General features: G+C 44.8%; 2 protein-coding genes across 4 annotated transcripts; one reads left to right on the forward strand and one right to left on the reverse strand.

The window, feature by feature from the left end:
* Positions 1-33: 33 nt before the first annotated feature.
* zgc:162200 (uncharacterized protein LOC558638 homolog) lies at positions 34-18,440 on the reverse strand. Of its 2 annotated transcripts, XM_013136498.3 has the most exons (10): positions 18,293-18,440; positions 16,496-16,805; positions 12,740-12,952; positions 12,391-12,543; positions 9,814-10,305; positions 5,993-6,910; positions 5,315-5,491; positions 4,115-4,266; positions 2,798-3,155; positions 34-1,789 (listed from the first exon to the last, which is right to left on the reverse strand). In XM_013136498.3, exons 2-10 carry the CDS (start codon positions 16,718-16,720, stop codon positions 1,784-1,786), a joined length of 2,694 nt encoding a protein of 897 aa, XP_012991952.2. In that variant the 5' UTR covers positions 16,721-16,805; positions 18,293-18,440; the 3' UTR covers positions 34-1,783. The 2 variants fall into 2 exon arrangements, with proteins under 2 accessions (XP_012991952.2, XP_012991954.2); XM_013136500.3 differs by lacking the exon at positions 18,293-18,440 and having other exon boundaries at positions 12,740-12,942; positions 16,496-16,572.
* A 186-nt stretch (positions 18,441-18,626) lies between these two features.
* Positions 18,627-21,625, forward strand: apex2 (APEX nuclease (apurinic/apyrimidinic endonuclease) 2). Of its 2 annotated transcripts, none has more exons than XM_010890701.3 (6): positions 18,627-18,953; positions 19,244-19,327; positions 19,482-19,665; positions 19,852-19,995; positions 20,091-20,160; positions 20,264-21,625. In XM_010890701.3, the coding sequence occupies exons 1-6, from the start codon at positions 18,839-18,841 to the stop codon at positions 21,413-21,415; spliced, it is 1,749 nt and encodes a 582-aa protein (XP_010889003.2). In that variant the 5' UTR covers positions 18,627-18,838; the 3' UTR covers positions 21,416-21,625. The 2 variants fall into 2 exon arrangements, with proteins under 2 accessions (XP_010889003.2, XP_010889005.2); XM_010890703.3 differs by lacking the exon at positions 18,627-18,953 and adding an exon at positions 18,983-19,018.
* Positions 21,626-22,587: the final 962 nt, after the last annotated feature.

Raw genomic sequence — 22,587 nt, forward strand, 5'->3', positions numbered from 1 at the left:
GACATTAAATTCATAGATGCAAAGAAAACAGCATTATGTTCAAACACACAGACAGTGGTGTTACTTTATTCTGATCACAAGGTTCACAGGTCAATAAAATTAACTTACTTTACATAGACAAAAATTGATGAGGACCACAATGGTCCTATTCCACAAAACTCAATATACAGCTTCATTTTGTCCACACAATGTTGTACGACGATCAGTTACATTTACATACACAAATCTGTACAAACACATGAGAGCAATTGAGGGGGAAATCGAAAGGGCAGAAAAACGTACAACCTCAACAAGTACCAAATAACTGTTATTAGTTTCCTGAAAAAACAAAGCTCCACAATCATCTTTTAAAAAATACCCACTACACATACCTCAACATATTGTATATCTTCAAAAAGATGATTCAATCTAAAATAAACTGACCAGAGGTGAAAAACCAAGGCACTATTTTCAACTTGGAACCACCAAATGGCATGATGTGTATGCCTTCACTAAGCGCAGAAACCTAACTGGACCATATGGGCCTGTTTTCATTCAACCCCACAATTGTGGATCCTGACCTGCCATGAATCTTGGATTGTAGCAGGCTGGCAGTGTAGTCCTGTAGAAATCCTGTAGTAGAAGACAACTGCAACTCTGCTGTCAGGAGACCAGGTGAAGAAAATAGACCCACAGGATGAGAGTTAATATTGTGCCAGTTGTAGTAATTCAATTCATATGGAACCATCACCCCACACAGACCCTGGAGAATAGCAGTTAGCATGCGCTTCAGTCCAGGTGAACTGCATGGCTTGGAATTAAGCATGCTGGCCAATCTTTTTCAATTGAACTGTGATATTAACCTGAGCTGGTGAGACTATGGCTGTGTCATTTCCGTCAGTGATATTGATCGGACTGAAGGGTGTGGTTGGTAGGCCAAAGCCCAACAGTCAGTGCGTCACAAGGTAAAGCAAAAATGATTTAACAGTGACCGCCGGTAGGAAACAGAGCTAAAACTAAAGGAATGAGCAAACCTCAACGAACGAACGAGAGAGAGCTCTTCAGTGTGCTTCTAGTATTTCAATGTTAGTAAGGCTGTTGTGTGTTAATATGCCCATGAAACCTTGAGTTGACATGGTGCACAGCCAAAATGGCAGCACATTCCCTAACTAATGCACTATATTGGACCAAAGCCCTCAAAGCCACGTTGGAAAGTAGTGCACTACAGAGGAAATAGGATGCCATTTTGGGCTAAGCAGCAGTTGTCTAAGAGGGGGTGCAGTCTGACGCTAGGAGAAGCCGTTTTGTCATACTGTCAGACTAAAAACAACAAAAAGGTTCACTAGTGTCAGATGTTCAGCAGTGTCAGTGGAATATATACTCTTGCATAAATATACATAACAGCAGAACACAGCAGGACTGGGGTTTCAGTCAAACAAATTGAAGTTCATCAATTTGAACGCTCAAAAGGCAAAATAATACTGGTCAGGAAAACAGTCTTGTACTTTATATAGGTAATACAAATTAAATCAGCGCTTGTTCACTTCTTTAACGCTCCTTTCCTGGTTACATGCAGATAGGCATCTTGGGTCCAGACAGGGTAGCTGTCAAGAGGTATATAAAGGGCAGCTAGTCCACTGGGTCTGACGAGTAGCCAAGTCAGGAGGTCTGGGATCAAGAGGATGTCTTGGGAGGAATGACGACTTCAGGGGGAAGGGAAGGCGTTGGTTTCAGGACGTCACATGGAGAACACAGCCCAGACGGACAAAGGGGCAGGGGTTGGAGTGATCACAGTGGACTGGTTTCAACGCTGCAGAGAACAGGGGGAGACAAAGACATGAAAGGACATTTAGTAACAAAGCAAAAGGACCAACACCAACTGGAAAAGGATGTCCCGGACACGGCACAGCAAATGGGTTAAGACAAAAGGTAAACAGGCAGGCATAGACAACACATTTCAGTACTATGTGGTGCTATTAGTAGAAACAAACAATACAACGGCTGGGTGTGGTAATCGTTTGTGACTAATGGAATCTTATGACACTCCAAAATGTCATTGATTGCGTGATGGTGATCCTCTGGACTGTGAGCTACGAGCCCTGGCTGGTTGTAGGTTCGAAGCATCACTGATGACCCTATAACCAGACCTACTTAAACTACTATGCGATCCGGAGCCCGGGGCTTGCCTGCTCCTCCCACTGGCTTTGCGGGATGGGCTGGGGAGGGAGAATGGAGCAGCTGTGAAGCCCCTCATGGCTGCAGATGAATTTGAAAGGGAAGAGATTCTGGACACAGTAGCTGAAGAACTTGATTCATGAATGTTTTGTTGTTTTCTACAAACAGAAAACCCCAAGGTTGGCTTTAACGCTGGTTTAACTGTGCCCTGTAGATCTAACATGTTGCCAGGAGGGAACCACCAAGACATGGAAGAGTGCAGATCCTCTAAGGATCTTGAATAGGAAGGCTTTCCTCTGGAGGCAGAGGACGGGGAACATAAAGTGCGATTGGTGAAAAAGGTGTCTTCACGATTAGGGCCCGAGGCCCGCCTTGCGCCATTTACAAGAGCACAGCCGTAGACTGCCCCATCCAGAGAGCTGGAAGACCCCCTACGGCAGTCAGACACCGAGTCATTCCGCTCAGAGCACTCCGACGGACTCACATCAGTGACACTACGACTTCTAATGAAAGTGGCATCCCTGGGGAGCGGACCTTGTCTGCGTGGTCGGGGAGCGCCAGGGGAGGAGGAGGAGGTGGTAGGAATGGGGGTAAGCGGGTCGGGATGGGAGACAGTGGTGCTGCGGGAAGACAGGGTTCTTACAGGGCTGGTGTGGAGGCTGCGGGTGAGGGCTCGGAGGTGGTGGGTGGCAGTGGCGGGCACGCTGTTGGTGAGCACCGGGCTAGATCGGGGGCTGTTCCTGCCACGCACGGGGCTACCTCGCCGGGGGCTCCGGGGGGCTCGACCCGTCTTGGTGCCCAGCTCCTTAGCCCTGGTGCGGCGGGGGCTGTTGCTCAGACTTAGGGGCAACTGAGGAGTTTCCAGGTCCTCCAGGCGCTGGGTCAGGGCCAGCTTCTGCTGGATGGCCATGCGGAGCAGGGAGTTCAGGGTCTTCTTCTCGTCCTCGGCCGCTGCCAGCTGCCTCTGCATCTCTTCCAGCTGGGTGACATACTGGTCACACCTGAGACACACACGTGCATGTTAGAGCAACACGACACACAGACACACGACAGGCATGTTATACAAAAGACAAAAATAAATAAAAACCTACATCTACCGCTCAACTGTAAGACAATAAATTTGGGACATTCTTTGCATCCCTGCAATGGTAACGTGATTTAATTCAGAAATTGAATTTTCTGGATGCTCAGGTTTGCCTTTGTGTGGCAAACTACAATGCTTTCATTTGTATTTTTTACTGTTGAATCAGTGTTATACTGTGGCAGTTACTCTCAATGTCCACATGGTGGCACCATTACAAATGTTCCCCAAGTGAAATGTCAGCAGGGCCAGTGCTCAAGGCTCATTCTGTTGGAGCCTGTGGACTTAGCAGCAGGCTGTAGGCGTCAGCCAGACCCTGCATTACTAGACCCAATCAAATGTCAGCTCACTCACTGCCTGCAGCCAAGAAACCAAAAGCTTAACATATTTACATGCCTCGCTCCCAACTAACAGTCCTCTCACTGAAAGCCCTTCCTGTGCTTGCTGTACTGAACAATCAGTAAAAAAAAAAGGAAGAAAAAGATACACCAATGCACAGATACATTAAAAACACAACTGGGCAACCAGGTCAACAGACACGATCACAAATCCTGTCCAGCTGAGGACACACGCCAAACAAAAACAACACATCCGCCTGCCAACAAATGTGGAGCAGCACACGTGAGGCCTCTCCAAGCCCTAAGCTCTGCACAGGTTAAACCGGTGCGAGGTCACTTCCTGGCAGCTAGCCGCCATCCCTACGGACTCCTTGGGGACGGGGCCGTTGATGAGGAGTTTCTTTCCAGGGCCAGTCACCAAACAAGGCAGCGCTAATCTGCATGCGAGCGGGATTGCAGCAGAGCGCAGAGGAGAAAAGGGCCGGTAATCTAATTAGCAGACACAACATCCAGGCGTGCCGTGCAACGTGTCACGGTGTACCTGCTGGCGAACATGACCCGGAGGGAGGAGAAGGTGGCAGCATCCTCCTTCAAGGCCTTCAGCTCGTTCCGGAGCTTCACCATGGTCTCAGACACCATGCTCTTTTCGGTCTCGTATTTGGTCTTCAGGTTGGACAGAGCCAACTCTGCCGTCTGGGGAAGAAATGTTACAGCCCATTATTACAGCTGGGGAAAAATACATCTATTATAGAACACAGAACAGTTCTCACCTGACAGCATCGGGGGGCGGGGGACTATGATCAAGAAATGGCTAAAAATAGATAGCATAATTAGAGCATGGATCCAGAATTGTCACTTCCCTGTCAAAGCAAATGGCCAGGAGTTAACCGTTCTGTACATTATTAGTTAAGTACATTTTTAATAAATCAGTGGTCTGACAACAGAATGATGAGACCGCTGTGACTTAATTAAGAATGTCAAATCAAATACAGGCTAACCAGAACAATATAAGGATAAAAATCATAATTATCAGATTGTCTTGCACAGCATAAAAGTAGAATTTATACTGGGGGTAACTTCTGACAGAGAGCATAACAGAGACAGTGAAGGACTTGACAGAAGCAGGTCAGCCACAGCTGGAGGCGGAGTAGAAGAAAGGCACGCTGTTCTAGAAGATCTGAGGAAGACGTCATCCCACTACAACTACAACTCAGTGCTGAGTCGCCGACTGGCCAATGATGTCTAGACTGCCCCTCCCCCCCTTCTTGGGGAACAGCCCGTTTCCATGGAAAATTGATCGCAAGAAAGAAACCCCCTCCAGGCAGACTGGTGCTTGTAGCAGCCAGAAGAAATCTTTATTGACAGAGAGCGGGCCCAGATTCTGGAGTACACACACCCAAGGCATTATTGACATGCCAAGTAAACAGAAAACCTCTGCGGACTGATTATTTTTTGAAATAGCGGATGGAAAGTCCTGTTGTATAGTGTGTCCAGGAGTCGGGTTCTGCATCGACCTTGGTCCGAGGATTACAGGGCATGGACAGGTAAGGCGCAGACAGTCTCAGACAGACTCAGCGGAAATCCAGATCCCTCCAGGAGTTAAACGCATTTTAAAGACCAAATTAGAACCCCGCCTCATCGATGCCCAATGACGAAGTCACGTCTGTACATCTCGTTAGTGAGTAATTGCCGTGTCGGAGTGTGATTAAGACGGGCGCGCGGGTTCCCTGATCCAGGTTACCTGTTTGTTGGCTTTAAGAACCGTCCTGAGCGTGGCGATCTGTTCCCTCTTGGTGCTGAGGAGAGACTTGAGCTTCAGGACCTCCTCCATGAGGGCCTCGCTGTCCATCTCCCCACCACAGCTGATCCCTCCGGAGTAGGGCAGCGTGCCGCGCTGACGACACAGGTCCACCGCCACCTGAGGGAAACCAGCATGTTGACCACACTACCCATGACACGAACATGAACATCTGAATGTTCTCCAACAAAACAGAAGGAAGGAAACACACCTCAAAACACCCATAACAAACAAGCATGCTTGAAATATGGCTGGATAATTACTAGACTACTTGGCAAATTTAGAGGTATCCACATGACCAACAACACCAAGCACCAGAAAAGGCCTCAGTGGAAAAATATATGCCTCAAGGAATTCAAAGTATTTCAAAAACAAACTTAGAACTATGCTTCATTGATTACCAATTACATACTCCAGACCATTAGTGGAAATATAACATTTGCCACTGACTGGCCAGATAAAGATTAAAGAAATAATAATAATCAGACAGTGTTTTAAAGCTTTGAAACAAGCTGAATAATACATTCAGCCAAGGGAGAATCCAGCTCAGGCCACAACAACCCTGAACTGGCCATTAAATACGGACGTGACTGGAAGACAGTCTGGATGAGACACTGGTACCTGGAGGTGTTTGATCTGGCAGCGGATGACAGCCACCAGGTTCCGGACGTTGGAGGGGTCCCTGAAGTCCAGGGTGGGGGAGCCGGGGCAAGCCGGGACGGGGGAGGAGCAGCGTGGCGAGGGAGAGTTGTCACGGGAGTCCCGGGGAGTACCAGGCCTACTGTCACCGTCTGCACCGTGCACCGCTTTGGCCAACAGCTCGTTGGAGCGCCGCTTGTTCCGGCCGTGGTGGGGGTGGGGGTGCAGGTGGTTGGACTTCCCTCCACTCCCCCCGGACTGACCTCGGGCCCCGTCGCGGTAGTAATCCAGAGTGACGCGTTTGGGCGTGAGGTTGTTACACACACAGATATGGTGGTAGAGGTTGGCCAGCTCCTCAGAGAAGGCCAGGAGCTCCTCCTGCGCCACACTCAGATGCCCCTCCGAGTCAGTGGCCACTTTCCTCGTCGCGCCGATCTCCTTCTCCAGCTCGCTGATGCGCTCCTGGTCTTGCCGGCTGGACTTGATACACTGGCGGATCTTCTCGGCCAGCTCATGGGCCTCGCCCCTCCACCGCTCCTTCTCCTGCCGACAGCGGTGCTCCAGGGCGTTGTAGCGTTTCTCCGCTTGGGACAGCTCCTCACGCAGCTTCAACAGCTCGTCGCCGGCCGCCTTCATCCGAGCCTCCAGCACCTCGGTGCTCTTCACGTCCAGCTCGTAGTCGTAGTCGGCAGGCCCGTTTTCCGAGACCCTGCTGCCGTCTCCCCGGTCCCCGGCGGACTTCCCCGGGGGCAACGTGTGTTTCTGCAGCTGCACGGCCTCCAGCTGCTGGGTCAGGGAGCCCACCTTGTCCTCCTGCTCACTGAAGGCCTGCTGGGACAGCTCCAACTGCCTCTGGAGGTCCTGGACTGTGTTGGCCAGACCGGTCTTATCCCTCTCAGCCTAGAGAAAGGACACATGGAGGAGAGACCACATTAAGAGATGTAATGAATTAATATTTATATAGTGGAACGAATGACATCTGCTATGGCTATTCAGTGACACTTTGTCCAAACTTAATGATTAAAACAAGCATTTGCTTCATTGTGCTAATCAGTTTATATAGCAAAAGCAAACAGTCATTTTCCATAGTTAGTCTGATCGACCAATGGGTCCCATTTTGACTGCAGTCTTGTGGTGAACTTTTGGTTGACTGCACTGAAACACACAAGGAGGTCTATGAGATATTCCGGCAGGTTGATCTTCTCGTAGAGAGTAAACATACATTTCACCCAAGCAGGCCTCTTAATCTCGCTCAATTATTCATGTGGTGGAGCAGTACAGGGCACAACCCACTCAAAGACTCTGAACATCTGCTGGTCCGGGGAAGGGAAATACTAACACTTAGCTAGCACACCATAAATTATACAGAACTTGACTTGGGCAAAATACCAGCACCTAACATTTTATTCTGTTCAAGTAAAAAAAAAAAAAAAAATAGAGAAAAAAAAAAAAAGACATCTCATTGAATATATTACCACAGAAAGGTCTGCGCACATCCACCAAAATAAGAAACAACACCTGCACTCAAAAAGGGAGTACCAGCAGCTGCTGCAGTGGAAATCAACCAGCGCTTTTACAAATTGGAAGTGACACACCAAGAAAGTAACATTAAGTACAGAACTGAGCAGTGGGAAAGTTTAAGAAGGTGCCAATTTTAGGCATTTGTACTTCCATTTGACATGACATTATGTCAGTAGAGACTTGCATTACACTGATGGATCCAAAATCTGTAGCAGGATGTGGTACAGAGCAGGAAATAGCCACCAAGGCAGCCTGTTAGACATGGGTGGCTCAGTCACGCAACATCAACCAGACTGAAGCCCTAACATCTCAAGTAGGACGATGGTTTCCATGACGCCATGGCGTTGAAGGGTATAGTTTTAAAGACAAAGATGAGGTCCTGCCATTCTACACATTCTGCCTTGGCTCATGCCATGTTAGTAAGGGTGCAATGATGCCAACCCCTACAAAAAAATTTAAATAAAGCATTTGGTAGCTTTTACTAATAAAAGCAATAGATTTGCTTCATTGTAGGGCTACACGAGTTGGATTAAATATCAAATTGTTATTTTTTCCCCAAATATTGTAATTCAAATTGTGATTTAAGATTCATAAAACATGGGCGTAAACAGCGTTGACAATCTCAATTCAGTCCTTTGGAAATAACACCTTCAAAATCACCAGTAAGTGTTACAACATTAAGGTATACACATTTAATTCAGTGGTGTTTGCTATGCATGTGCTGTTGCCATAGCTAGTTAGACACTTAACTCCTGATGGATATTTGCTTCCATGTTAGGTTTGTTTGTAGGCACCAACATTGAAGCCGAAACTCTTAATAACCATGCTGTTCTATATGTGGGACAACATCTTGGTGCCACTTGCTACATTAAAGTGGACATCTTCACTAGCAGTTGCAGCCGTAGTTCACAGCACATGAGTAGCAGCCACATCCATTATTCAAGCAGTCAAGCTGTCATAGTAGGTAGGCTACCAGCAACGTACTCAGCGAGAGAAAGGAGCAGGGAACAGTCCTTGATATAAACAGTGTCGAGAAAACTGTTAATATCCCTTGACTTGGACAAAGCCGTGGTCCTGAGTCCACGCACATATGCGGACATCACGGTTTAATCTCTGTCAAAAATAAGCCTTAGAACATTTTTCTTCCGGACTCCTAGAGCATGGCTAACAGAGGAAATTGGGGCAGCAGGGTGGCCTAGTGGTCAGGAGCATTGGTCCAGTAAACGACAGATTGCTAGAGCGAAGGTGACGGGGGGGAAACATGTTCTGTCTCTGAGCCAGACAGTTACCCCCAATTCCTTCCACATCATTGCTGTATTGGAGAATGTGTTCTTATTATACCTACCAGTTACAAAAACCGTGAAAAATAAGAATGGTATATTGCAGTACCATAGCCTATTGGAACCATTGCTTGTGCAATTGAAATCTGCAGTTTGAACGACATTGTGGAGGACAGCCTGGTAGACAGATTTAAAACCACAAAAGTGAAAGCAATAATTCCCATAATTCCTTTTTGTTATAATAACTGAAGCATTTGTTACCAAGCCACCACAAGGCAGGCAACACATACGGCCCAAACCAGGACGGTGCTGGCCAACCGCACCGCCAAATCCCCGAACCAGGACAGTGCTTCCCTACCGCACCGCCAAATCCCCGAACCAGGACAGTGCTTGCCTACCGCACCGCCAAATCCCCGAACCAGGACAGTGCTGGCCAACTACACCACTAAATGCAAGCAGGCTTTGAACCCTAGTCTCACAATGATGCAGCAGTGACTTTACATTTGCACCAATCAGGGGCCCAGCAGACAATTCTGTCCTGATGTTAGCCATTAGGTAGGTAACGCAGGTGCCGTGCAGATTCAGCTCTAAATAATGAAATTAACCAGTCTATTTGAGATCTATGAGATGGTACCTTCGGGAGACTTTTAGCATTATCAAGGCACACATACCCTCTTTTTCCAGTGGACAGACCGAGTGGCAGCCTGAAGTCTGATACCAACAGCCTCAGATGCAGTTTCTATTTACAAGCTTCTAGATTTTTCTTTACTAGAGCTCAATTTATAAACACGTGCCTCCCTAGAATAAGCCATGTACAAAAAAAAGTGCTGTACTTTCGAAAGTGTTCTGCCAACATGGATGAAAACAACCTAAAGCTGAAAGTGTGTCCTTTATCCTCACAGTCACTGTGTAGCTTCCATAACGCTACATATACATTGTGTATACCAGGTTGGCTGTGTACATAGTAAGTCATCAGAAACTCTGTGGATCCAGGTTGCCTACCTGCATCAGCTGCTGTTTCAGCTTCTGAGCTTCTGAGAGGTGCAGCTCACTGAGCAGGTCAGACACCAGGCCAGGAGCAGGCCTCAGGAACACGTCACTGTTCCTGGGGGTGGAGAAGCGCTGGACGCGTCCGTTGACCTTGGGGTTACTAGGAGCACAACCAGACCCCGGACCGTTGTTGTAACCACTGTCCTGGTCATGCTCCTGGTCCTCGGAGCTCCTCCGGCCCCCTCCGCTGTCCACGCTGTCATCCAGCTGCTCCAGGTGCAGCTCCAGGTTGCCCACCGAGTCAAAGGGGTTTATGGACAAGGCGGAGAGCTCCCTCCTCAGGCTGTTCTTCTGCTCCCGCTCCTCCTTCAGGGCCTCCAGCGCTTCCTCCAGCTGACGCTCAGCGATCTCCCTCAGCCGGGCAGCTTCCTCAAGCTGAGCCCGGAGAACCTCGTCCTGCTCCTCCTTCTGAGTGAGCTCCAACTTCACTGCCTCAAACTCCACCTGCAGGTGAGGACAAGAGGGGTGTAAGTAGGAATATACTAGTGGCACACTGATAAATACACGCTAGGGAGTATTGTGTTGAATGTACCAGGCCAATTATTGAGGGCCAGTATAAGTCAGTTGGCTGACACTAGACCAGATATGACAAGTGAACTACATTATTTGACTCATTTCACCGTTAGAACTCAGCTGAGAACCAAATGTTGGTCCTCCTCTTCGCCGTTGTTTTCCTACAGAGCTGCATCATACATTTAAGACATATAGCAAATCACAGAACATAAGTCAAATCACATTATCCTCTGAAACATTAAAAGGAATTAGCTACTGATGACCTGGGTTTACATTGCTGCTTGAAATTAAAACCATTTTCCTGGTTAATGGATTTGTCAAAATAAACAATCAGCCATGTAATATTAATAGGATACGGGTGTGAATGATGATCACAAAAAATGAAGAAATAAAATGTTCAAGAGGTAAAATAGGCAAGTTGTGAGGTCTTTAGACAACCCCAAAACAGTTGGAAAACAAAATGCTACAATGAGAAGATATTGTCAACACAGTAAGAACACTAATAAGTTCCCTGTTGGGCTGTGGAGCACTGGATTAACATTGATAAGTCAAATTAAATTTACCCACATTACCAAGGGAATCATTCAGCAATTAATCAATCAGCATTCAACCTGCATAGCTATTTGTAGTTACAAAATTGCCTAGTTATAAAATGTTAAGTATTTTTCTAAGGAAGTACTAAGGAAAGTGCCAAGACAAGAGTCACATTAGCTAGGCTACGGTTGGGTGCAGAATACTGAAACCAGTTTTTCTTGTTCTGGAAAGTGCCAGGTGATTCATTGATTCAGATGTGCCATCTCTGAATACAAATACATGAAACAAGTAAGGGTCCCCTAGAGAGGTTTGAAAGCCACAGACTTAAAGTATGTGTCCGGCCAAAAGTGTTTATAAGATGCCAAGTAATGAGAGTGTAAAGGTCACAGTGATGACTATTGAACATAGTGAAGGCTGCTGTAAGGCAGTGTGGCAAATTACATGTATTTATTGAAGAGAAAGAGAGCAGGAAGCCTGTACACTAGGAATCCATAGTTGAGAATTGGCAACATTATAATTTTTCCAAGGAGAAAGCATGCAAGATGTTATTAAAGTTATGTTGTTAGGTGGTCAGCACAGTATACAGTGAGGGGAAAATTGTATATGGGATAGTGTGAATGGAATAAAAGGTGAGTCAGTCATCAGCAAGCACAATATCAATAATATATACAGAGGCGGGAAATAGAACAGACATCCCCATCACTATTTAACACCTCAGAGCTACTGCATAACAATTACTTCAACCTAAAAACCTAGCTTGGATAACAAACAGGAACGTTTTACATTCATAATTAATCTACTTGGCCAACTGATGAGTAAGCAGACAAAATGAGTATGAGTATGAGTGTGTCCCATTTACAGTAGAGCTCTGTGACCAGGATGAGAATAAAATCTGACTATTGTTCACGGAGACTTCCCACTTGAGAGATGTTATTGTCTCCCATCATCTGAGACGACTCCTCAACAATGACTGTTTGTGTCAGGCAGATGGACATGGACAAAACACGGTCACAAGGCCCTGTCAGCCAAACACACGAGACAAGGCAGGCCCTTCATGACCCACTGGGAAAGATTCCTCATCACACACCTTCAGATACTTAACCCAGAAGACGACTCCGATTGACAGGAACAATAGAAACCTGCCAACAACAGAATGATTCCCAAATGACCACATTCCCAGTTGGCCTGACACTGCACAAGACCATGTAAGGAAGAGCATTCTGGTCCACAAAAAAAAAGAAAGTCTGAAATATTTGTGGGCGTGTCTACACTACAGTTTAAGTTTCTCTGGATGAGAGCATCTGCTAAATCACCTAAACGTCTCTGCAAAATGCCCCAAACCATTACGCAATGGAAAACAAATTAAAAGTTCTTATTGAACGAGTCGAACCATTGCCTCCATTTGTCTGAAAACTGTCTCCAGGCTAAACCCAGCTCTGCTGTGACACCACAGTTACTGTCAGTGAAGTGGGGCACTCTGACCTGGTTCTCCTTGAGTACAGACACCTGTTTCTGGAGACAGGTGTTCTCCTCCTCCAGTTCACTGTTGTCCTGGAGCTGCCGTAACTCCCGCACCTTGTATTCCTTCATCTCATCCCTCATGTGACCCTTCTCCACCTCCAGACCCTCGTACTCCTGAGAGGGCAGAGTGGAGCGCCTATAATTACACATTAACGTTCTCCAAACACACAGGAATTAGAGTATGAAGGGTATTTATCAAATACTAGGTACACCTACATTTGAGACGGACAAAAAAAAATTAATAAAAGTGGTATCATTTCACATCTAGGAATGTGTGTGTAAACTGATTCAGTGTCTCGGGAAAAGATACCTTCTTCAGCTGGGAAGAGAGGTGGGCCAGTCGATCGATCTCAGCGTGGGCGTTGGCTAGTGCGAGGCGGGCCAGTCGTAACTCCGCCTGCAGCTCAGCCATGCTGGTTGCCATGGCAGCCTCCTTGCTGGCAGTCTCCTGTAGCAGACACTCTTCACGGGTCTCCCCATCTGCCGCTACACGCTTCTGGTGGGTCACAGAATCTGACAGAGCCTAACACACACACACACACACACACACACGTCAAGTTAGGAGTCTTTGAGTTTGCCAGAGCGGACTGACCAACAATAACAAAAAGCCACACCTAGGGGCTCCGATGAAATAATTTCTACACCAACAGTCAAGCTGTCTTTACCAGGGTATCAGACCAGTTAGTCCTTTACTCTACGGCTGTCTGTACGGCACATGGCCTACCAGCGGGTGCTCCATGAAAGGCCAGCCAGCCGGCAGTGCCAAGTGACATAGCACTTTGAGACTGACCATATAGGGTGTTCATCTGCAGTGAAAAACAAGGCAATCCCAAAACCTAGGTCTAACGGGGGGAGTTCAGAATGCTTCAGAATTCGGGTTGGGCATTAACCACTTTTTGATCATGGCTGTGATTACATTTTCACTCTAAACCTGTAAAGCTATGGTAAATTGTCTGTAGCTTTTAAACAATACAGCGATATTGAGCTCTGGAGTATTATTTTTCTGATCCAATTCTCTATTGAATTAGTGTATTGCTATAAACATTAAATGAAGGCTTCATTTTATGGGTCATGAACAACCTAGATCTTAGGACAAAGATAGACTAGCTATATAGACCCAAGGTTCCCAACCTTTTCAGTTACTGCATCAACCAAATGTTACTTTGCTAAGGGTGGCCCTGAATTACCCCGTCAGGCTCATTTTACTAAAGAGCTGATGGTCTCATGAGTCTTCTCCAGTACAAACTACTAGTAAGCCTCAAACTGAAAGGCCAGGTTAGAGTTTGCCACAAAGTACCTAAAATAACCTGTATCTCTCTGTAACAAAGTAAGGCCAAATGGAATGAAGATGAAACTGCACTAGTGATGGAAAGATGAACGCCAACTATCCACAATCATACCCAGAATACACCACTGAATCTAATCATCATTTTCTATGGCTGCAACTGGAACTTTTATTTAACCAAGATTAGTTTCACCGGAGACCGAAATAAATTTATCAATGCGGACCTGGCCAAAATAGCAGCACACTTTACATACAACACTAACATTGAATACAAAACAGAAGCAGTTCTTAAACTACACAGATCTAGTTTAGAAGTACAGGTACAAGTTTAAATCCACCATGGATTTTACCTTACTGGCTCACGTATCTTTAATGAGGTGACCACTTACAACACTGATGAAGAATGAAGCGTACAGAACCATTGTGCCTGCGAAGATACCAAAAGCCCTAAAGTAACCAGACTTCATTAAGCAGGACATTGACGCCAAACTGAGCAAGCCTTTCACATGTTGAAGACAAGAAGTCCGTAAATAAGCAGGACTTAAATATTGTCTTTAGAACAGGCCTGGCAGAAGGTCACCAGAGAGGTCATATCAATGGCACAAAGACTTCAAACAACCATAGCAAGCACCGCTTTAAATGTGTTATGAACACTAGAGATAATACAGTTGGTTGACCAGGGGTCACTATCTGGGATAAATGGGTTCTTAGGACGATAGGTTTCCCCACTTATAACTGGCGGTTGGAGGGCTGTTTTAGTGGCATTTTACCAGTCGAATGCAGGGAATTCCCACATCGCTTCAAATGCACAATGACATCGCTTCCTTCCGTGGGATTGGTCCATTGTGACTATAAAAGGGAGTGTCCATAGCAAAGTAGGCTTTCCCGGAGGAAGGCATGTGAAAATGTGAAGGTCATTGGTCACAATGTTGCATGGCTTAAATACTTTTACTAATTTAAAATGTTCAGTCTTTTAGTCGGTAGAGTAGCCATGGACCAGGACAACACTTCCACTACTAGCCAGGAAGGATTACAGTCAAGTGCAGCATGCTTCATCCTCCATCCCCATTCCTGGCAGACATTCTCATAGAGCCATAAGGTTTGTGTTAATACCCAGACTGGTCTGATGATTCAAAATGACCATAGTGATTGGGTTGTTATAAAAAGGGAATACACTAGTAAATCAGTAGAACATATGACTTTTGTACTCATGTTAAAAACCAAACCATCAACCCCAAACTATTAATATGCCAAGTGCAAGAATTTAAGAGTTCCCCAAATGCTGCTCAGTCTATAATACAAATGTAATTTGCTAGATGTGACTAACCTGTGGTGTTTGACCTTAGGAGGACACGAGCCCTTGGACCAACCCTCAGGACTACCCGGCCCACATGACTCCTAGCTGTCCCTATCCGATGTCCTCCGGGTTGTGTGGCAGATCAGGTCACTGCCCACACCCTTTCCACCTGGTATCAGCTGATTGAGGAACTCTGTTTAAGGACTCTGGTCAAAGCCCACTGGCATTTATTGACTGGCTTGTCTTGTGGTCTCCCAAAAACATGTGGCCCAAAAGCTTATGAACTCTTTTAATCTTCACCTGGCACAGACAAAATTGGACTGGTCCCCCTCTGTCTGGTTCCTCTCTAGGTTTCTTCCTAATTTTGTACCATACTAGAGAGTTTATTTCCAATGTACACCAACTCTTATTGCTTGCTACGTTTTAGGCTGGGTATCGGTAAAAAGTATTTTGCGACAACAGCTGATGTAAAAAGGGCTTTATAAAATACATCATTGATTTAATTGATATAAAACACAAATGCACCCCCTGCTTTAAGTCCCTCTTAATAGGAGCACCAACTCTGACTAAAATTTAATTTAGAATAGAAAATGTGTCACTTTCAGTTACATAATGTGATATTCACCCACAACATGCAAAGCCTCAGGTGACTAAACTCTAGTGATGCATCAACAAAACGGTAGGCCCATTTAAGCAGTGAGATAATTAAGCAACAAATAATATCCAGAATGTAATTGTTTGGCAAAATACAATATTCAGTTTAGTTTTACTACTTACGCAAATGCCACCTAACCTTCATTTGAGTTATAATGATTTGCATACTGATATTTCTCCCCCAGCCCGGTTCACTACTGAATGGCATCAGACAGCTGCTTAGATCAGTGTTGGAATCAATTCCAGTTTCATTTTCTACAAGGGATCTGCTGATACTCTCATCCCTCAGATACAAATCCCCAGTAATACGTTAAGTAAATCTTAACGTATTACTATCAGGATATTTTAGGGGCAGATGAAAAACCTGCCCTCGTGATCACACAAACTGAATGATTTATTTGAACCCTACACGCTCTGGAGTCTTCGGGGACGGTCACTGAGCCAAGTCAGTAACAGACCAACACGTGGGTATCTTCACGTTGCCTTTGCATTAGGCAATGGAAATTATTATAATGGCGTCATTTGCTATGTGACACTATACTAAAGATTCCTAGCAATACAACAGTGTTTCTACATTTGTGGTAAACAGCTAGTTCCTGTCTTAACATGGTCTTGCTAATCCCAGGCTGATCAAAACAGACCAGTGTGTGACGGGCACATGCAATGAAGCCTGATTGGACAAAGCCATGAGACAGAAAAAAAGATCTTGTCTCAAACACAGAAAACACCTCTACCGCGCCCAGGTAACAGTATGGATGGAAATATATATATTGGTTTATTGCCATTAATTATAATTAATGTTGAATATTAATCCTCAGATCTCCACTGACCCCTCTGAGCTGCTGCAGCTCCTGTCTGAGAATCTCATGCTCCTCCTCCAGTTGAGTGTGTTTCTTCTTGAGCTCAGCGCTCTCCTCAAGTACTACCAGGCCATACCGGGCGGCCTGCAGTTTCTCCTCGTTGGCCTCCTGGAGCTCCAAATTCAGTCTCACCACCTCCGCCCTCAGGTCTCTACCCCCCATCTCAAACTCCTCATCTCCTTCCGCCTCCATCATCCTGTCCTCCGCCTGCCAACTGTCTTCCAATAATCCACTGGGACCCCCACTTCCTCCTTCAGTCCTCCTGCTTCATTACTGCTCACTGTGGGGGAGGACAGAGGGAAACAGCCCTGGGTTAAACCATCATACCCACAAATAGTAGACAATGTTAGTTGAAGCTGAACTAGCCTGAGATTAAACAATATCATTAAATCTGTCTCGCAAGAGTTGCTGATTGTTAACAACACATAATAACAAACCTGGCATAATAGAGCCACTCAGATGGTCACAGGACAGATTGGTGGTTAGATGAGCTTAACTGGCTTCTCATTCATTTTCCTTAGGCTGGTTGCCAGGGTTTTGACCAAGAAAAAAAAAGCAATGACTGGCCTGTATTAGCAACCATTTGTTTATGTGCTAATTTACAAGGTTTCACTTGAAGATGTAGCACACAATCTTTAAGTCTTGCATGTTACTGTGGGTAATTTTTACAGCATTATTATCTCCTGGGAAAGCCAATAGGGCTAGCTATCTAAAGCCTTAGTGTTCCGAGGCTAGCTTCAGCAGATCCAGTAATCCTAGTACCTTGGAATTTGAATAGATTAAAATCTCTTTTTTTAACCCACATTACTAAAGTTTTGGTTTATTTTATAATAGAAATTAAATGGGGCAATCACTTTCATGTCAGTGACAGATTATGGTAATGTGCTTTATATGAAAAGTTCAGCATCAATATCGAAACCTCTGGAGTCATTGGGCCCAAACAGGGACATACAGTAATCACAAAATACAAAACATGTTGGGCCCCTTTTCTGCTCGACAGCGCCACATTGACCACTAGTGGTCAGGAATTACTGACAGCATCTTCAATGTATGCGTTCCTATATCCTTCTCTTCATCTTTGTGTTTTCAGGTCTGAACTGTAAAAGTCAACTTGGTCTCAGCGTGATTTCTCCTTCAAAAATAATGATTCAATAAAATAAACGATTGTATTTAGCTACCCGCCAGGCGAAACTCAAGCGTGTCAAATAACTATTGTGTCAATTAATTCAAAATGAATACCACATACTAGCGAAATGAATAGCAGGCTAGTACTGCATTCAATAATTTTAAATGTACACATAACTAGATTAGGTAGAGTTAACCAGCCTCAGCCAGCTGTCGTTAACAATACTCAACTAACGGTACTGCAGTATTGTAATGACTAATGAAATGTAGCTTCCGCTGGATGGATACGTTTAGCCATAGCTAGCTAGCAAACCAGTTGGCCGAAAATCATCGGCTAACAATAACTAGCTAGCGAGCTACGTTAACTGAAAAGAACGCTCCAACACACCGACATTTCCTGCATGAGTTAGTGTCCTGGTGTGTTATTAACCGAATTGTTACATTATATATAGGTTGTTAAACGAGCAAGCTAACATAAACGTTAGCTGACAGAACTGTCAGACCGAATAGGTCGAATGACTGTATGGTCAGCCTGCTAACCATTACAGCAGTAATACATTATTGTACAATTGGCATCCAATCGAAAGCTAATAAATAAAGCGCACAACGTTGTTAATACATTAGATATCTTTGCTCCCTTACCTCCAATATTGATGCAGGTTTGTGGCCAATAACGTTATATCATAATCGTATACCGATATCACGCTAACCGGCACCGCTCAGACAATTTGACGTTTCCCACTCGACGCCGAGACGTTCCTGCATGAGTTAGCAAGCAAGCTATCTAAATACCCGCCCAGGTTTTTCCGACCAATGTGAGCAATTGAAAGGCACTGAGGGCGCCGAACGAACCGAACAGTGACAGACTGCCCCCTAGCAAAGTCAAGTGTAACGATGCTTGGAATTACTACTGAACGGTATTTTACGTTTAATGCAGACAGACACAAAATACATTTTTCGAAGAGTTCGCTAGCAAGATGTGTTCGTTGCAAATAGTTGTTCTTTCAAAAAAAAAAAAAAAATACAGAAAAGTCTTGCTTCTCTTTTTTTTTTGGTCCATGCCGATCCCTTCGTGTACTTCCAGTTTACTTCCGTATTATTCAGTCTACTCCGCATCACTGTGTTATGACTTTTTTGTCAGGCTCTGCTGTTTGGTGAACACATTTCGTGAAGCAAAGACGTAAAAGCATGAAGATTGTAACTTGGAACATTAATGGCATCAGGACTTTTAAAGGTGGAATTAAAAAGGTTTTTGATTCGCTGGATGCAGACATAATATGTGTGCAAGAAACCAAAGTAACAAGTAAGCATTTTCACGCGGGAGATCATCTTTCCGTCAACTTCTGATCACACATGGTCTGTACTACCGTAAGTCCATTGTTACTGTCCTTGTGAAGCAAGGACAGCACTTATCGGGCATGATAGTATACAGACTGGCACATAACCTACTTTGATCGTGTAACAGAAGTGAATACGGTAGATGTATAATGTCATATGTATGCTGCTGTAATAGTATTTCTAGACATTCCGTATTTTCCTGATTTAATGCTGACAGTGTAATATATACTGTATCTGTCTTTCTGCGTTTTACAGGAGACCTACTGGATGAGAGGACTGCAATTGTTGAAGGTTATAACTCTTATTTCAGCTTCAGTCGTGGACGTAGCGGCTACTCAGGTGGGGATCATGTCCTTCAGGATCATGCAAGCACTGATTCAGTCTTTTTCAACAGAACAAAATATCCACATAATCTATTTTGAAACACAGTGAGTGACCCGTGGGTTCCTCTGTTTAAATGCCATGGTTTGCTCTGTTTAATCTGTTTAAATAGGAGTGGGGACTTACTGTAAAGACAGTGCCACCCCATTTGCTGCGGAGGAGGGCCTGACCGGCCTGCTGACCACCAACCATGAGGGGAATGTTGGATGCTATGGTGACCAGAGAGAGTTTTCCATTGAGGAGCTAAAGCTCCTAGACAATGAGGGCAGGGCTGTTCTCACACAGCACAAAGTCTTGTAAGGGAAACCAAAATGTACTTATCATTGAACATTAATTGTCCTGTGATGTTCTCTATATTTTCAGAGGATGTTGTCATTAAATGGGTCACTGTGTTAACTTATTGTGGGACTGAAAATCAAACATGGGTTTTCCTGTGATCATAGTGTTAATTTCTGTTTGTGCCCTGACTTGGCTTTTTGCAGATGTGAAGAACGACCTGAAACCGTTACGGTTATCAATGTGTACTGCCCACGAGCAGACCCAGAAAAGCCTGAACGAAAGCAGTTCAAAATGCGGTTCTATAAGCTGCTTCAAGGTCGGGCTGAAGCCATTTTGGAAACTGGGAGGTGAGTATGCGGTGTAGGAACGATTTGTTAAGCATGAAACTGGAAAGCTAAATGTTTTTATTCATAATTTCCCCTTTTTTTTGGCTCTCACTCAGCCATGTAATAATCTTGGGGGATGTGAATACATCCCATCGGCCTATGGACCACTGTGACCCAGCTGACATAGTAAGTGTTTAGAACACTTTTTGGTCCACAGACAAAATTATATTCACTTTTGACACTTTTGCCATCTGTTTACATTTTTGCCATTTCTGCGTATATTTAATAGGATGATTTCGAAGAGCACCCTGGAAGGAAATGGCTAGATAGCTTCCTAGTTGATGGCAGTAAAGAAAAGGAGAGTATGCAAGACCATGATGATGACGAAGACTCTCTGACTTCATCAACAAATTCCATCCAGAGTGGCAAGTTTGTGGACGCTTTCCGTCATTTCCACCCAACACGCTCCAAAGCCTTTACCTGTTGGAACACAATGACTGGAGCCAGGCAGACGAACTATGGTACACGCATTGACTACATCTTTGCCGACCACCTGTTCTTCAAGAAACAGTTTGTGGCGGCAGACATCATGCCAGAGGTGGAGGGCTCGGATCATTGCCCTGTCTGGGGACAACTGAGATGCCCGGTCCTCTCCAGCTCAAAGCCACCCCCCCTCTGTTCCCGCCACCTGCCTGAGTTTGCTGGCAGGCAGCAGAAATTATCACATTTCCTGGTTAAGGTGGACCAAGACCAACCGTCCTCAGAGGCTATTAGAGATACTCTTCCAGCATCTCAGGAGGCTGGAGAGACCAGGGAGAACCTGAATCCACTGGGGACTTGCACCAGCTCTGGAAAGAAGCGGACGTCAGCGGTAGAGCCAAATGTCCCAAAGAGCAAAAAGATTAAGACAGTAAAGACTGCCCTAAAGCCCCAGGGCAGCCTCCTAGCCTTTTTCAAACCCAGATGTACACCCGTGGAAGCGCCTGTCATTCAGTGTGAGAGGGTACAGGAAGGGAATAAAGTCAACCCATCACATGCCATCAGGGCAGGACAAGCTGTCCCGTCAGTTAAAAGCTCGGATACAGAAGATTCCCAGGGAGTCTGCATGGGAAACAAAGTCCTGGCTCCTGACAGCAACAAAGACAGTGTGAGTAGTCTAAACCAGGGGAGTTCCGAGGCCCGGGCTTCAGAACCGACTTTAGACCTCGCATGTCCCAGGAAGGGGGTGTCACTGGGGGGGTTCTGGAAGACGGTCCTTCGTGGCCCACCCCCACCACCCCCCTGTAAGGCACATGGGGAACCCTGCGTCCTACGCACAGTCAAGAAGGCGGGACCGAACCTGGGCAAACAGTTCTTTGTGTGTAATCGCCCTCAGGGCCATGCGTCCAATCCTGAAGCTCGCTGTAACTTCTTTTCTTGGGTGGATCAAGGAAAGCGTTAACTATGCTGTGGCAACACACTGACATTTCTGCCATTTGTTTACTAAGTGTTATTCATATCGGTGAAATAAAGAAACACAGTTTATAAATTGTCAGCATGCCACGTATTTCTCCAACGTATTTTTACATGATCACTTTCTGAAGCTGACCTAAGCTTACTGTTGGTATTTACTCTCTGTAGCTCTTCGTCTATAATAAAACATTAACAGACAGTGTTTGTTGTCAGTAAATATACATTTCCTCTAGTAGTCCTTGTGCCGTTGGGCTGTCTTCTTAATGGTCACAAGATGGCAGCAGTACTCAAGTATGATTGTTTTGGCTCAGTGGTTCTCAAACTTATCTTGGGTTTGTGATTCACTGCCTTAGCCAATAGAAGTCCCCCAGTTATTTAGAACTGGGACACAATGTAATTTGCATAGAGCTCAAATATATAATTGAGTATACTAAAGATTAATATCCTTCCTGTGCCTACTTAAACATTGCATGTGAAAGGAGGAAGGTCTTACACAAATTTTAACCACAAAATTCTTTGTTTACCCTGTCCCATTTACAACACCTTCCTGATAACTACCTTCAGATCAATATCTTTAACTTACACTGGTAATTTGTTTGAAAATAATTAGCAGTACAGAGTTTAAGTCTATTTTAATTGAAAATGAAGTGTTGTAATACAACAAATCAATCAAAGTTTATAAATCTGAAGTCTTACATAAAATGCATTTCAAAGTGCTTGATAAATAAAATAAATGAAAAAGTTTGATTTCACTATAAAGCAAATTGAATATAAAAAATGTAACTCAATGTAAATAAAACAAATTACCATAATTGAATAGCATGGCAAACAATGTGTCTCTTAAGATCTTTTTTTACAATTTCAGACAGGCTCTTCCAAAAGTCAGGAACACAGTGGCAAAAGGAGACTTAATCAAATGTTTTGATTCTGACTTTTGGGGCAACTAAAAGGCCAGAGCAACAAGAACTGAGGGACCAACCATATAAAAATATAAAATAAAGAAAAAACATTTCAAACATGTATTTGAGTGCAAGGCCATAAAGTGCTTTAAACATCTATAAAACAATGTTAAAATCTATACTTAAACTAACAGGTCACCAACGCAGGGACTATAAATTAGGTGGTTTATGTTCTCTCCTTTTGGTCTTTGTACTCAAACAG

The sequence above is a fragment of the Esox lucius genome, chromosome 12 (assembly GCF_011004845.1).
Source record: "Esox lucius isolate fEsoLuc1 chromosome 12, fEsoLuc1.pri, whole genome shotgun sequence".
Taxonomy (NCBI): domain Eukaryota; kingdom Metazoa; phylum Chordata; class Actinopteri; order Esociformes; family Esocidae; genus Esox; species Esox lucius.

Coding starts and splice junctions, on each gene's coding strand:
- apex2 (XM_010890701.3), top strand. CDS start 18,839: ATGAAGATTGTAACTTGGAACATTAATGGCATCAGGACTTTTAAAGGT. Junction 19,328..19,481: donor TGGACGTAGCGGCTACTCAG/GTGGGGATCATG, acceptor CTGTTTAAATAG/GAGTGGGGACTTACTGTAAA. Junction 20,161..20,263: donor ACTGTGACCCAGCTGACATA/GTAAGTGTTTAG, acceptor TATATTTAATAG/GATGATTTCGAAGAGCACCC.
- zgc:162200 (XM_013136498.3), bottom strand. CDS start 16,720: ATGATGGAGGCGGAAGGAGATGAGGAGTTTGAGATGGGGGGTAGAGAC. Junction 5,492..5,992: donor GCCAGATCAAACACCTCCAG/GTACCAGTGTCT, acceptor GGTTTCCCTCAG/GTGGCGGTGGACCTGTGTCG. Junction 3,156..4,114: donor CGGGTCATGTTCGCCAGCAG/GTACACCGTGAC, acceptor TGTGTGTCTCAG/GTGTGACCAGTATGTCACCC.